At 39.6% G+C, this 12466-nt stretch overlaps 1 protein-coding gene across 3 annotated transcripts in view; it reads right to left on the reverse strand.

The window, feature by feature from the left end:
- Window positions 1–3805: 3805 nt before the first annotated feature.
- Window positions 3806–12466, reverse strand: part of LOC128684988 (regulator of chromosome condensation-like) — a 59508-nt gene continuing 50847 nt past the window's right edge. For 2 of the 3 annotated variants that reach the window (XM_070103877.1, XM_070103871.1), the window contains 2 exons: window positions 7785–7963; window positions 3806–4620 (listed from right to left, as the gene is read on the reverse strand). In XM_070103877.1, coding sequence (XP_069959978.1) covers window positions 4454–4620; window positions 7785–7963 — 346 coding nt within the window. In that variant the 3' untranslated portion in view covers window positions 3806–4453. Of the gene's footprint in view, window positions 4621–4707; window positions 4774–7784; window positions 7964–12466 lie in introns of all 3 variants that reach the window. The other variant, XM_070103873.1, reaches the window with a different exon arrangement.

Here is a 12466-nt window from a genome sequence, read left to right on the forward strand (position 1 = left end):
GGGGGTCTGAAATGGACTAATCTAATTCACAATATTCCTTATGGGAACAAATTCGGTCAGTACTGGCACCTGAACATACTTCAGAATTAAATAATATCGTAAACCGGGGGTCCACTGTACTTCATTATGAGTTGTCTGACAACAGACAGACAAACTTCACCATATGATGGTCTGTTGCCAGTCTTCATTTGGTACATATTATATGCATTGAGCATTGAAATGTCCATGAGATGGAAAAGTTTCATGTACCACTTGTAATTCTTACAAACACAATCAACAAAGCCAATCTGCATGTCACACTTGTCAACCAAGCGCATGTTTTGTGCATAATCAATCACTGTCACTGGCTTTCGAATACGTTCATTAGTCACTCTATCAACTTTGCCACTGTCTTGCATTTCGTTACGGTGAATGGTTGTCAAGAATGTGACATCTCGTTTGTCATGCCACCGTAATGCCATGAGGTCACTGGCAGTAAACACCTGCATCTCACCACTACGAGTGCCTGCATTGAACCTGGGCATATGTTTATGATTAGAATGCACTGTGCCACACATATCTGTCATGTTCACTCGCAAGAAATCACTGAGTAAAGGGCTTGTGTACCAGTTATCAGTACAGTGGACCCCCGGTTAACGATATTTTTTCATTCCAGAAGTATGTTCAGGTGCCAGTACTGACCGAATTTGTTCCCATAAGGAATATTGTGAAGTAGATTAGTCCATTTCAGACCCCCCAAACATACACGTACAAACGCACTTACATAAATACACTTACATAATTGGTCGCATTGGGAGGTGATCGTTAAGCGGGGGTCCACTGTATATAATGTATGCCCCTTACCAAGATAAGGTGCCATCATGCTTCTCACTACGTCACCTGAGATACCCAATAACATCCTGGTATCTTTCAATGTTTTACTTCCTGTGTATACAGTAATATCCAATACCAGGCCACTGTCACAGTCACAGAGTACAAACAGTTTTATAACAAAGCGTTTCCTCTTGCTCGGTACATACTGCTTGAATGACAGCCTACCTTTGAACAAAATCAAAGACTCGTCAATTACAAGATTCTTGAATGGATAAAAGTACATGTTGAACTTTTGCTTCAGATACATAAAAACATTTCTAATCTTGTATAACCTGTCACTTCTATCAGGCCTGGTTTTGTCAGAGAAGTGCAACATACGTAACAGTAAAATAAACCTGTTCACTGGGATGATTTCACTGAAGGCCGGGGTACAAATTACCCAATCTGTGGACCAGTATGATTTTATATTATGCTTATAGACATGGGGCATGAGCATTATTGTTGCAAAAAGCAAATACATTTCAGCCACAGTTCTCTCTTTCCACCGGTGATATGATTGTATTTGCCATGGTGCACTCAAAGTACTTGTTACTTTCCCTGACAATAGTTTCCATCAAGGGCTGGTCAAAGAATAGTTCAAAGAATTCCAGTTCATTTGCAGTGTTTCCAAGGGGACAGGAAATTGGTAGAATTCCACTTTGAGTCATCAAACTGGTGGGGCTTGGGAACAAAATTGGAATTTTAATGCCAATCCCAGATACAGTTTGCTGGTGGATGCTGGACATCATAAGCTGGTTGTGGTGGTAGTTGTAATTGTGGTGGGGTGGTGGCCGACACTTCGCTTTGTCCTTGAGCTGAGGAGTCAGCAGCATGGGTCCCAGCTTGGGCTGGCGAGTCATGTATGGCCGTGGCACTACCATCACCACCAATACCACCACCTACTGATGCCTGTGGTTTATCCATGCCAAGTATAGCCACATCATCATCATTTTCACTGTCTATTCCTGGTGTAGGGCCACGGGATGTACTCCGTCCCCTGGGCACTGCATAGGGAACACTACCTGAGCGCATGCGGTGGCATATGTACTGATGGTTCACTGGTGAACATGATTCTTCACTATCATTACTCGGATGATTGTTTGAGGCCTGGCCACATGAAAATATTAGTTTTCCCTTGCGACGAGGTACAACTGAACGTGACCGAGACGTGCCCACACCAGAGGTAGAAGGTTGAGGATCGTCAGGATTTTCTGCACTATTTTCAATATCCTGGTCATTCCTTTTGGTCACTAATTGATCAAAGCCATAGAATTCATATTCATTTCCACTTCCATCAGAGTCAGAACTATCAGATAGGAAGAGGAGAGTCCCAATTCGCCTTGGAGTGAGAGCTGCCTTGCGACAAGGCATGGAGGCGGCGTTCCCACAATGCTATGCGAGAGCCTAGAATTTTTCTTTATGGTGCACACACACTACGCAGACCCGTTCTCTCATAGGTAGGCCTACCAGCGCTAAATTTGACGCCGCTAGAATTTTGGCGTAGATCTACGGTTTGGACCCTCAACGTATAGCCGTAGATCTACGGCACGGACCCTCAAAGGGTTAAATACTTTTGAAAGGGTGAACTAAAGATTTCACGTGGGTAAAATTGAGGCCATTTTTAGAACTGACAATGTTTGCTGTACCATGGAAAATAAATGATACCCAGAAGAGGAAAGGAATCTTTCTAGAAGTAGGGTGAGGAGGTTGAGAAATGTCAAGAACTATTGGAAACACTTAGAGTGGCAGAAAGAGAGGAAGATTCGTTGAGCGTATAAGGATGATTTGCATGTCAATGTTGCATTACAGAAAAGTTGGAATCAATCATGACTGGTACAGATAAATCATGAGTAATATTTATAAATAGCACAGTATAAAAACTTCAGCTTTCCATATCGTTACCCAACAAGTCCAACAAAGGAAAGAATAAACAAAACAGCAGTGTTAATGGAAAGGTCTATACACGTGTTCAGCAAAGGGCTCAGTGGCAGCCACATGACCAAAAAGTACTACCACCCTCCTATGCTCAAGTGATTCTAATCAAATACATTACTACATCACAGACCATCAGCTAAAGAATGACTTGACCCACTGAACACCATCTGAACTCCATTTTCATAAGCCCACCATTTACAAAGTGGGCTTGAACTAAACCGAAAACCACTGATTGCACACAGGCCATCACCAGACAACTGTGATGCAAGACCAGAAGATTAATTCAGGCAGGGCAAATAATAAATCACATATTTCACTTTCATTCAGCCACTTTCAGAAGGGCCACAGCTCAAAGGGCATGCTCAATTTCCAAGCAAGTGAAAATGAAGAGCCTATGGGTATTCATAAATAACAACTGCATGGTGCAGCAGCAAGTAGACCCCTCACAGACCACCATCATCATGGGTAAAGAAATCTCATCTCATACAGTGCAGCCACAGCACCAACAAAAACTGTATATCCCCCACCACAGAAGGAACTGCTGTCAGATTTTTATCTTACTCTATTCACAAACAGGGTTGAAAATGAACCCATGCAGATTAGTGCTTTTGTGTAAATACAGTCTGAAAACTGATATAATGCGACCCTCATATAACAAAATAACCTTGGAAAAATGCTGCAAAACCTGAAGACACAATTAGAACCAGCATAAAACTGAAAATGGAATCAGATAAGCAGATTCACTATAAAATGCCTACGCGTTGAGCGAATTTTTTAGCACTATGAGAGGCAAAATTTTAGCGATAAAATGTATCGATATGCGGATTTAACACTATGCGATGCCAACGTTATGTGGGGGTCCACTGTATTACTAAATTTGAAAGGAGAAACTTTCGTTTTTCCTTTTGGGCCACCCCACCTCGGTGGGATACGGCTGGTACGTTGAAAGAAGAATTTTTGTCTGAAAGACAATAGCCCAAAACCTAAATGCAACACACAGGTGAAATAAAATAGTTAGTCTGTGAAACCTTTATTTTAATCACAGGAACTAACATCATATCACCGGCTTGCTTATCTAAATAACAATTTAATTCATTTATACTGCCTCTCTGGTAAAAACAGTTATATGTAAAATATTCCCAATAACCTAAGAATAAAACTACTTAAGTGACCTGTCTTTAAAATAAATTAAAACTATTTCTTTGGAATCCGTCAAAACTCTTTCACAGAAAACGCAAAAAATAATACTTCCACTTTAGTCTTGACCATGTAACAGAAATTAGAAATAAATTTTAAAAGTTAACTGTATTATATGTACTTCAGAATTCAATGAAAAATTTGGCAAGATCCCAAATTTTATTAAAAGATTTTTAAATGCACAAAAAGCATGTTTACACAAGGTAAATAGCTCTGAAAACTGTGCTTCATATGAACATTTCTAGTTTATAACATAGAAATCAGAAGTACATACAGTATACTAAACATTCATATTCAAAATGTAAATGACTTAATGTAAACCACACACAGGCTAGCAAGGCATTCAGTCACACAAATTTGTACAAATAAGTTATCAAAACAAGCATATGGACACTGATTAGTTGTGCCATTGAGCAAAATAAAGTACCTTTACATTATAAGAAAATAATACATCCTAAAACAACAAACATCACTTGGGTACAGCAAGAATAATTGTATGTTGTCCTCCAGCTGCTGCCGCCACAACTCTTCGCTGAGCTAGCTGGTTGCCAGTCAACTTTACAGGAACTAACTGGTCTTCCTCATTTCCCTGAGCCAGCTGGTTGTTTGTTCCCATCCCAAAGCCATACACATCACCTGCAAGTTTAATACATTAGTCCATAAACATTAAAGACCTGGTAAGTTAACATATTTTGCACATCTTGAGATGAATAAAAATCTTACCAGGACACCAATTTTCTCATCTTTTAATATTGCTTGTCCTTCCATATAAGGTATTGTTTTTCCATCCTAGAAAATACAGCAAAGTATGAATGGAGTATAAATTCTGTAATGTGCATGTATGCTCCATGACACTTGTACTGCCATGAATACTGCACTGTATAAATATCTACTTGTGCCCTCTGGCACAAGGTAGATTTACTCCTCCCTTAGATTTACTAAGGGAGAATATGTACCGAGGCAAAAAACTGGATATTACAGTACTTAGATATGGAAAAGAAGCAATTTGTAGTTTAGGAGTGTGTAAAAGAAGGAAATTTAAAGTAAGCACATAAGAGAGCAAGACATTAGATGGATGAAGGCAGTGGAAATGTACCACAGATCAAAATGTGTGTTGTGAATGTAATGCAGAGAATAAAATAAGGAAAAATTAGAATGCAGTGCTATGAAAGCCATTATTCAATGAGTGGAAGAGGGGATTGTAGAGATGGACCAATCATGTTAAGAGTATAAATCTGGGATGGACAGAAGGGGACCAAATGCTGAGAGGCAGAGGCTTGAGCTTCCAACAAAACATGGGGAAGATTAATTAATGTACAACTGAAGTGTGAACGTCCTCCCATACCACCCACCCCAATAAACTGTTATGATGTCTAAATTTGGGACCTGGCACTTCAGTATCTCCAAGGTATTGTATATATTAGGTACAGTGCTAGTCACGGCATTATGCCGGGTGAGCACCCCGCCATAATGCCGTCACGAAAATCAAAGGCCTACCATACAGGAGGGTCTATTTTCGTCCATGCATTATGCCGGGTAGCAGCTGTTAACATGACGTCACAGCCTGCCACCACACTCCACAGTGACTCCTCAGTGCTCACATGGCTGCTGTGGTGAGAGGAAGTGTTATACTTTTGTCTCACATGTGCCCCATCTTTTGTCCGGTGTTCCCTCTGGTTTTCAGGCTATACATGTTTGATTATGTTTCACTGCAAACACTTGGTCTACACACCCCCTACCCTTCCTAAAGCCTTGTGGATCTATTATCCTGCTTTCCATCTTACTCTTAATTCTTTCAATAATAACTATCATACACTGTCCCCTTTGCCTATATACAAAAGAACTATGCATGCTCTCTGCCAATCACTAAGTACCTTGCCCTCTTCCATACATTAAATAAAAACACCAACCACTCCAAAACTATATCTCCATCTACTTTTAACATTTCTATCTTTATCCCAACAATCCCAGCTGCTTTACCTCCTTTCATTCTACCCACTGCACACGCACTTCCCCCACACTCACTACTGGCTCTTCCTCACTCCTATGTTATTCCTCCTTGCCCTATATACGAAATCACAGCTTCCCTATCTGTGTGTTTAGAGAGGAAGGGGCAGAATAACATGACCAAGGAGATGTATAAATCTAGGGCTGAAGGAAGGAGGGATAGAGGTTGTCCTAGTAAGGGTTGAAGGGAGGAGAGAAAGGTGATTTTAATGCTGGAGAGTATAAAGTATTTTTTATGGTTGAAGGTGCTGTTAGAGTGCAAGAAAGGTAACATTTATGAAGGAATTCAAGGGAAACTGGTTAGCCAGACTTAAGTCCTGGAATGGGAATTTTAGTGCCTACACCCTGAAGAAAAGAGGCAGGAATGCTGCAGGTCAGACGATTATTCAAACTGTGATGCCTACATATTTCTGGCAAAACGGATGTTCAATGAATGATGGTAAATGTGACCTTTGGTTTTTTTTTTTGTCACCCTACCTTAGCAAGACACACCCAGTGTAAAAAAAAAAAAAAAAAAAAAAAAAAAAAAAAGTGATGGGGCCATACATCTAGTGAAGGTTGACAAGGTATGGTATACATTCACACAATAACTGGATTTTAGTACAGTATATCCCCAGTTGTATGTTAAGGGTCTACTTGCAGTCTTGACAGGTGAGAATAAAACTGGTTTTCTCTGCAGGCCAGTCTCTAGCCCCGTTATATGCCTCTATAATCTTTTAACTATCGTGCATATATACTTCTAAGCTGTTGTGTTCTGAGCACCTCTGCAAAAACATTGATTATGTGTGAGTGAGGTGAAAGTGTTGAATGATGATAAAAGTATTTTCTTTTTGGGGGGTTTTCTTTCTTTTTTGGGTCACCCTGCCTCGGTGGGAGACGGCCGGCTTGTTAAAAAGAAAAAAAAAAAAGAGCATAGGATGGGTATGGCGTGCATAATTAAAGATATTAAACTAACCAATTCTGCATCAACAATCAACATATGCAGAGTTTTCATATCCTCTGAGGAAAGTGATGATTATATTTATATATAAAATCATTATTGCCATGGGAGTCACAGGTATGAACAGCTGGGTCTAATATTAAAGGAAACGTTTACCCGTGAGTGGCCTCTTCAGTCCTAATAGAGATGACTAAGAACGAGTATATATAACGTCAGGAGTCGGCTGCCAGGGCGCAAAAGGTTTTTGAACCCGTGTTGAGCTAGTCATAAAACTAGCAGGCCAGTGTACCATGACAGCCTGATAAGATTCATCCAACTAGGTAAAGCTTTACAAAAGTGAGCTGTTCATAATTTTCAAGTCATTCAGAACTGCTTTGAAAAAATTCCCTAATCATATCTTCATCAAACTGAAAACCTACCAACCATACTTAAATAAAACTTAAAACCCCAACTTGATCATATTAACAACACTGAAAAACTTGTGTATGTAAACTGAAGAAAGTAACCTATTTGTAAGAAAACTGTAAAAACCCTACCCATACATTATATAAACTAAACAAAAACCTAACCACATGTAAAGAAATCCTTAAAATTCTATACTAACTGCTTTATATTCAAATATACAATACTTTTACGACAAAGTTATACTATTAGACATATACTGTATCTGATGCTGACTTACAGCTGAGCTTATAGTTGGTAATATGCTCTAATATTCAAGTGAAAACTGACAGGAAAATTGCTAATTCATTAAGTTGCAATAATAAAGGTGCAAGACAAAATATGATAATTTGATAAAAAGTTTATAGGTATGGCAAGAAACAATGAAAATTATAAAATAATCAAGTCTTACCAGACTCCATGACCACCAAAGAAACACATTCCCCAGCAGACACATTAATGGCTTTTTGTCCTTCTAAAGATGTTACTGGTGTAGGTTTCTTGATGTCATCATCCAGGTGTCCCAACCCTAAACGTCCATATTCTCGACGTCCCATACAATGTGTTGTTCCATCTTCAGTAATAGCCAAACTGAAAGTAATAAATTAAAAAATAAATAAATAAATAAAATATTATTTCAGCATATAATACTAGTAGTATAATTTTGTGATACCATGCTGCAAAAAACTGTAGGCACTTAAGGTTTTGCAATTAGTTCTGTGTGGATAGCAGAGGTTCTACTTTATAGTATGCAGTATATTTTCATATTCTGATCTGAAATTGGTCCTCACAGTTCTCAATGTTCTCCATGGGAAAGTAGAAAAGAATTCTTCCTCCATAAGGCATGAGTGTTGTAAGAGGAGACTAAAATGCCGAGACAAGGAACTAGTAACCCCTTCTCCTGTATGAATTACTTTATATAAAAAAAAAAAAAAAAAAAAAAAAAAACTTTCTTTTTAGGTCACCCTGCTTTGGTGGGATATGTCCAGTTTGCTGAAAAAAAAAAAAGTTTTCCAGTATATTAAATTCATAATATACAGTGCTAGTCACAGCATTATGCCGCCCCTCCCCCACCCACGTACCAAAACACAAACACATACCATGAAAGATAATATATATATTTGCACACTTACTGAGGTTTTAATACTTGATGCTGCATCCTTTACGCTTAATCACATCCCTCAGCCATGTAGGAAGAGAGAGAGAAATTCTTGAAGTTTTGGGGAGGTATATTATTCCATGCCTCATTTAGAGCAGCTTCCAGCCATGGGATGGAACCGATATCCTTGCCCAGTAAACTTGATTTCACTATTGACCAAGGTTCTCAATAGAGTTTAGGTCTGGGGAATTGCCTGGCCAGTCATTAAAGAACCTCACTTCACAGTCCTTAAGCCACTGAACTACAGATTTGGTGGTATGACATGGTGCACCATCCTGCATAAAAACCGTAGTCCCACGCTTGTCAAACGCCTCAGGTAAATTGTCACACAATAACTCCAGGTAATTATACTGGTTCATATATTGGTTTTTGGGAAGCACAATGAGTTCAACACACTGAGTACTGAAACACCCCCAAACCATGAGCAAGTCTGGGTGTTCGGTGGTCCCACAGGTGTAGTGTGGGTCTAGCAGGTCACTACCTCTGGGCCAGTACACGTCCCCACGGTTACAGGTGACGGTGAAAGTTGCTTCATCACTCCAAAGTACTGCAGAGCACTGTTGAGGATTCCAGTGAAGATATTTATTTGCATAATCCAGCTTATGTTTCTTCTGTGGCTTGGAGAGGAGTGGTTTCTTAACCTGGCGGTGATTACTGTAACTCAGTTCTGACACTATGTTAACAGTTCTTACAGACACCTCTGAGAGAAAATGTGGGTTCTTTTCTTTCATTTCTCTAGCAGTTACCTTAGGTATACTCTCTAACTGCTTCTTTAACCCTTTCAGGGTCACTCCTGTATATGTATGGCTTGAGAGCCAGTGTCGGTCCCGTACTTATACGCCAAAATTCTAGCGCCTTCAAATCTGGTGGAAGAGAGTTGGTAGGCCTACATATGAAAGAATGGGTCTGCATGGTCAGTGTGTGCAGTATAAAGAAAAATCCTGCAGCATGCAGTTCATAACAAGGAAAAAAAAAACTCCAACTGTGTTTCTTGGTTTGAAACAGCGAATTTGTCGTGTATTTTCGTATGGTATTTATGGTTGTATTCTTGTTTTCTGGGTCTCATTTGATAGAATGGAAGGTACATTACAGAAATAACGATGATTTTGATTAGTTTCATAATGATAAGTACAGTGGCCCCCTGGTTTGCAATGCTATCGGTATCCGATAAATCCGGTATCCGATGCATTATATCGCAAAAAATTTGCCTCGGTTCCCGTTACAAAACCCGGTATGCGATACGATTCATACGAGACGTGTCCACGTGAGGCCTCAACTGCCCTGTGTGTGCCAGTGTTTACAAGATAGCCAGTGTGCACACATCTAAGGATACATTCGGTACATTCCATATTATCACTGTTTTTGGTGCTTGTTTCTGCAAAATAAGTCTCCATGGGCTCCAAGAAAGCTTCTAGTGCCAACCCTGTGGTAAAAAGGGTGAGAATTAGTATGGAAATTAAGAAAGATTTTGAAGGGCTTGGGGCTAACCCTGAGAAGCCTATGCCAGTTGTGGAATCCATTGTGCCTACTTCACAAATTAAGGAAATGTGTGCCCAGTGGGTTGAACTGCAAACCTTTATGGATGAAAATCACCCTAACAGCTATTGCAAGCCGTGCTGGTGACTGTTACACTGACAATGTTCTGAACCACTTTAGGAAAGTCATGAAGGAACAAGAGGTACAGGCCTCTATGGACAGATAGGTTGTGCGACAGAAGTCCAGTGACTCTCAAGCTGGTTCTAGTGGCATTAAAAGAAGAAGGGAAGTAACCCCGGAAAAGGACTTGCTACCTCAAGTCCTAATGGAGGGGGATTCCCCTTCTAAACAATAGGTTCAACACTCTCCCCTCCTCCCATCCCATCAGTCATCACCAGATCTTCATTAAAGGTAAGTGTCAATTATTCTATTGTTATTATTCTATTGTTATTGTTGTTATTGTAATTATTCTATTGCATTAAACCTAATATTTCATGTGGTAAAAGTTTTTTTTCATACTTTTGGGTGTCTTGCACGGATTAATTTGATTTCCATTACAGTAGGGCCCCACTTATACGGTGGGTTAGGTTCCAGGCTGTCGCCGGAAAGCAGACATCGCCGGAGGGCAGAACACCATTTTTTTCCATTTATAAATGCATATAAATGCCAGACAACAAGTTTACACTAAATTATATTAAGTTAGTAATAGAACTAGGCATTAAAAACACACAAAGTAAAATACATTCACAGTAAATTCATTACTTATCTTAAAGTATTTGTTATCTTAATGTAGGGAGAGAGGTGAGTAGTACTTATTTGTAGGAAGTCAGGTGCAGGTAGCCCAGGTGTAGGTAGCCCTGGCTCCCCGTCTCATACTTAATATACGATATTTAAAACATCCCAGAGGTAAAATACACATACAGTACACTCATTATTTACCTTAAAATATGTGTAGTCTTAACATAGGAAGAGAGGTGAGTAGTATTTATTTGTAGGAAGTCAGTGTAGGTAGCCGGAAGGTGTAGCCCGCCTGGGCTACACCTACCGGCTACCTACACTGTGGCCCAGAGCCATATTATTAACATCGACATGCCTTGTTCACTGAATTTAATAATTTCTAACTACCACCATTAGATGACGTCAGAAACGAAGGTAGAATTAATGAATAATTCATGCCGAAAATTGTAAACAAAAGCGGAGTGAGGGAGTGGCTGGGCCGAATGCAGATTCATACACGTTTTCTCTGATGGCTGAGCAGAGAAAACGTAATGTTGTCCCTCCACCCGGCTACCACACAGCTCCACAAGTATTATTATCAGAGCACGCATAAAATATGCAATAAATGCCAGACAACAAGTTTACACTAATTTATATTAAGTTAGCAATAGAAATATGCATTAAAAACACAATAAAAGGTAAGATACACACAGAGTACACTTATTACTTACCTTAAAATATTAATATTAATGTGTGAGAGGTGAGTGGCAGGGTGTTTATTGAATAAAATCAGAATGGCACACCATCATCCTCTAACTTGGCACTTAAAGCAAGAGGCTTACAACTTCTCTTTTTATTACAGCTAACCTTAGATGCCATCGTCAATGAGAGCCAACTAGTTAACGAAAGAGTAAACGAGAGAGAGAACGAGATACAGAGTTGAGACAATGTAAGAACACAAACTGAACTGGTAGTGGATGATCACTTGATCAGGCAAAATAAATGCATATTAATACGTGTCTACTTTTAGTTCGTTCACGTCCATTTGGAAGAGTTTGTAAAACATTTACCTCAATATTTTTTTATTATAATAATACAGTGGTCCCCCGCTTTTCATAGTTCTTGGCAATCGTAAATTTCGCCAATCATAGGGGTATTTTCGTATAAACATGGACTCGCTTTTCATAGGTTGACTCGCGAGTCGTAGTTCGTCCGGGACGCGTACCCATGGCGTGAGCCGTGGCGGCAGTAAGTCTGGCATTGTTTACCAGTGAGCGAAGGTCCCCTCATGTGCTCCAGCGAAATATTTCATAATATTCCATTTATTTTAGTGCTTGCAAGTGCTAAATAAGCTACCATGGCTCCAAAGAAAGCTCCTAGTGCCAAGCCTGTGGTAAAGAAGGTGAGAAATACGATTGAATTTAAGAAAGCCAACATTGAACAATATGAAAGTAGTACAAGTGTGGCCGAACTGTCCAGGATGTATAAGAAACCCTACACAACCTTATGTTCCATAGTGGCCAAGAAAAAGGAAATCAAGGACGCTGTTGTTGCAAAGGGGGTAACTATGCTGACAAAAGTGAGATCACCAGTACTGGAAGAGGTTGAGAAGTTATTATTGGTTTGGATAAATGAGAAACAATTAGCAGGAGATACTCTTATGACTTCATTTATTTGTGAAAAGGCTAGGCAGTTGCATGAAGATTTGGTAAAGAAATTGCCTGCAAATAGTGGTGATGTGG

This window comes from Cherax quadricarinatus, chromosome 5 (genome assembly GCF_038502225.1).
Source record: "Cherax quadricarinatus isolate ZL_2023a chromosome 5, ASM3850222v1, whole genome shotgun sequence".
Taxonomy (NCBI): Eukaryota; Metazoa; Arthropoda; class Malacostraca; order Decapoda; family Parastacidae; genus Cherax; species Cherax quadricarinatus.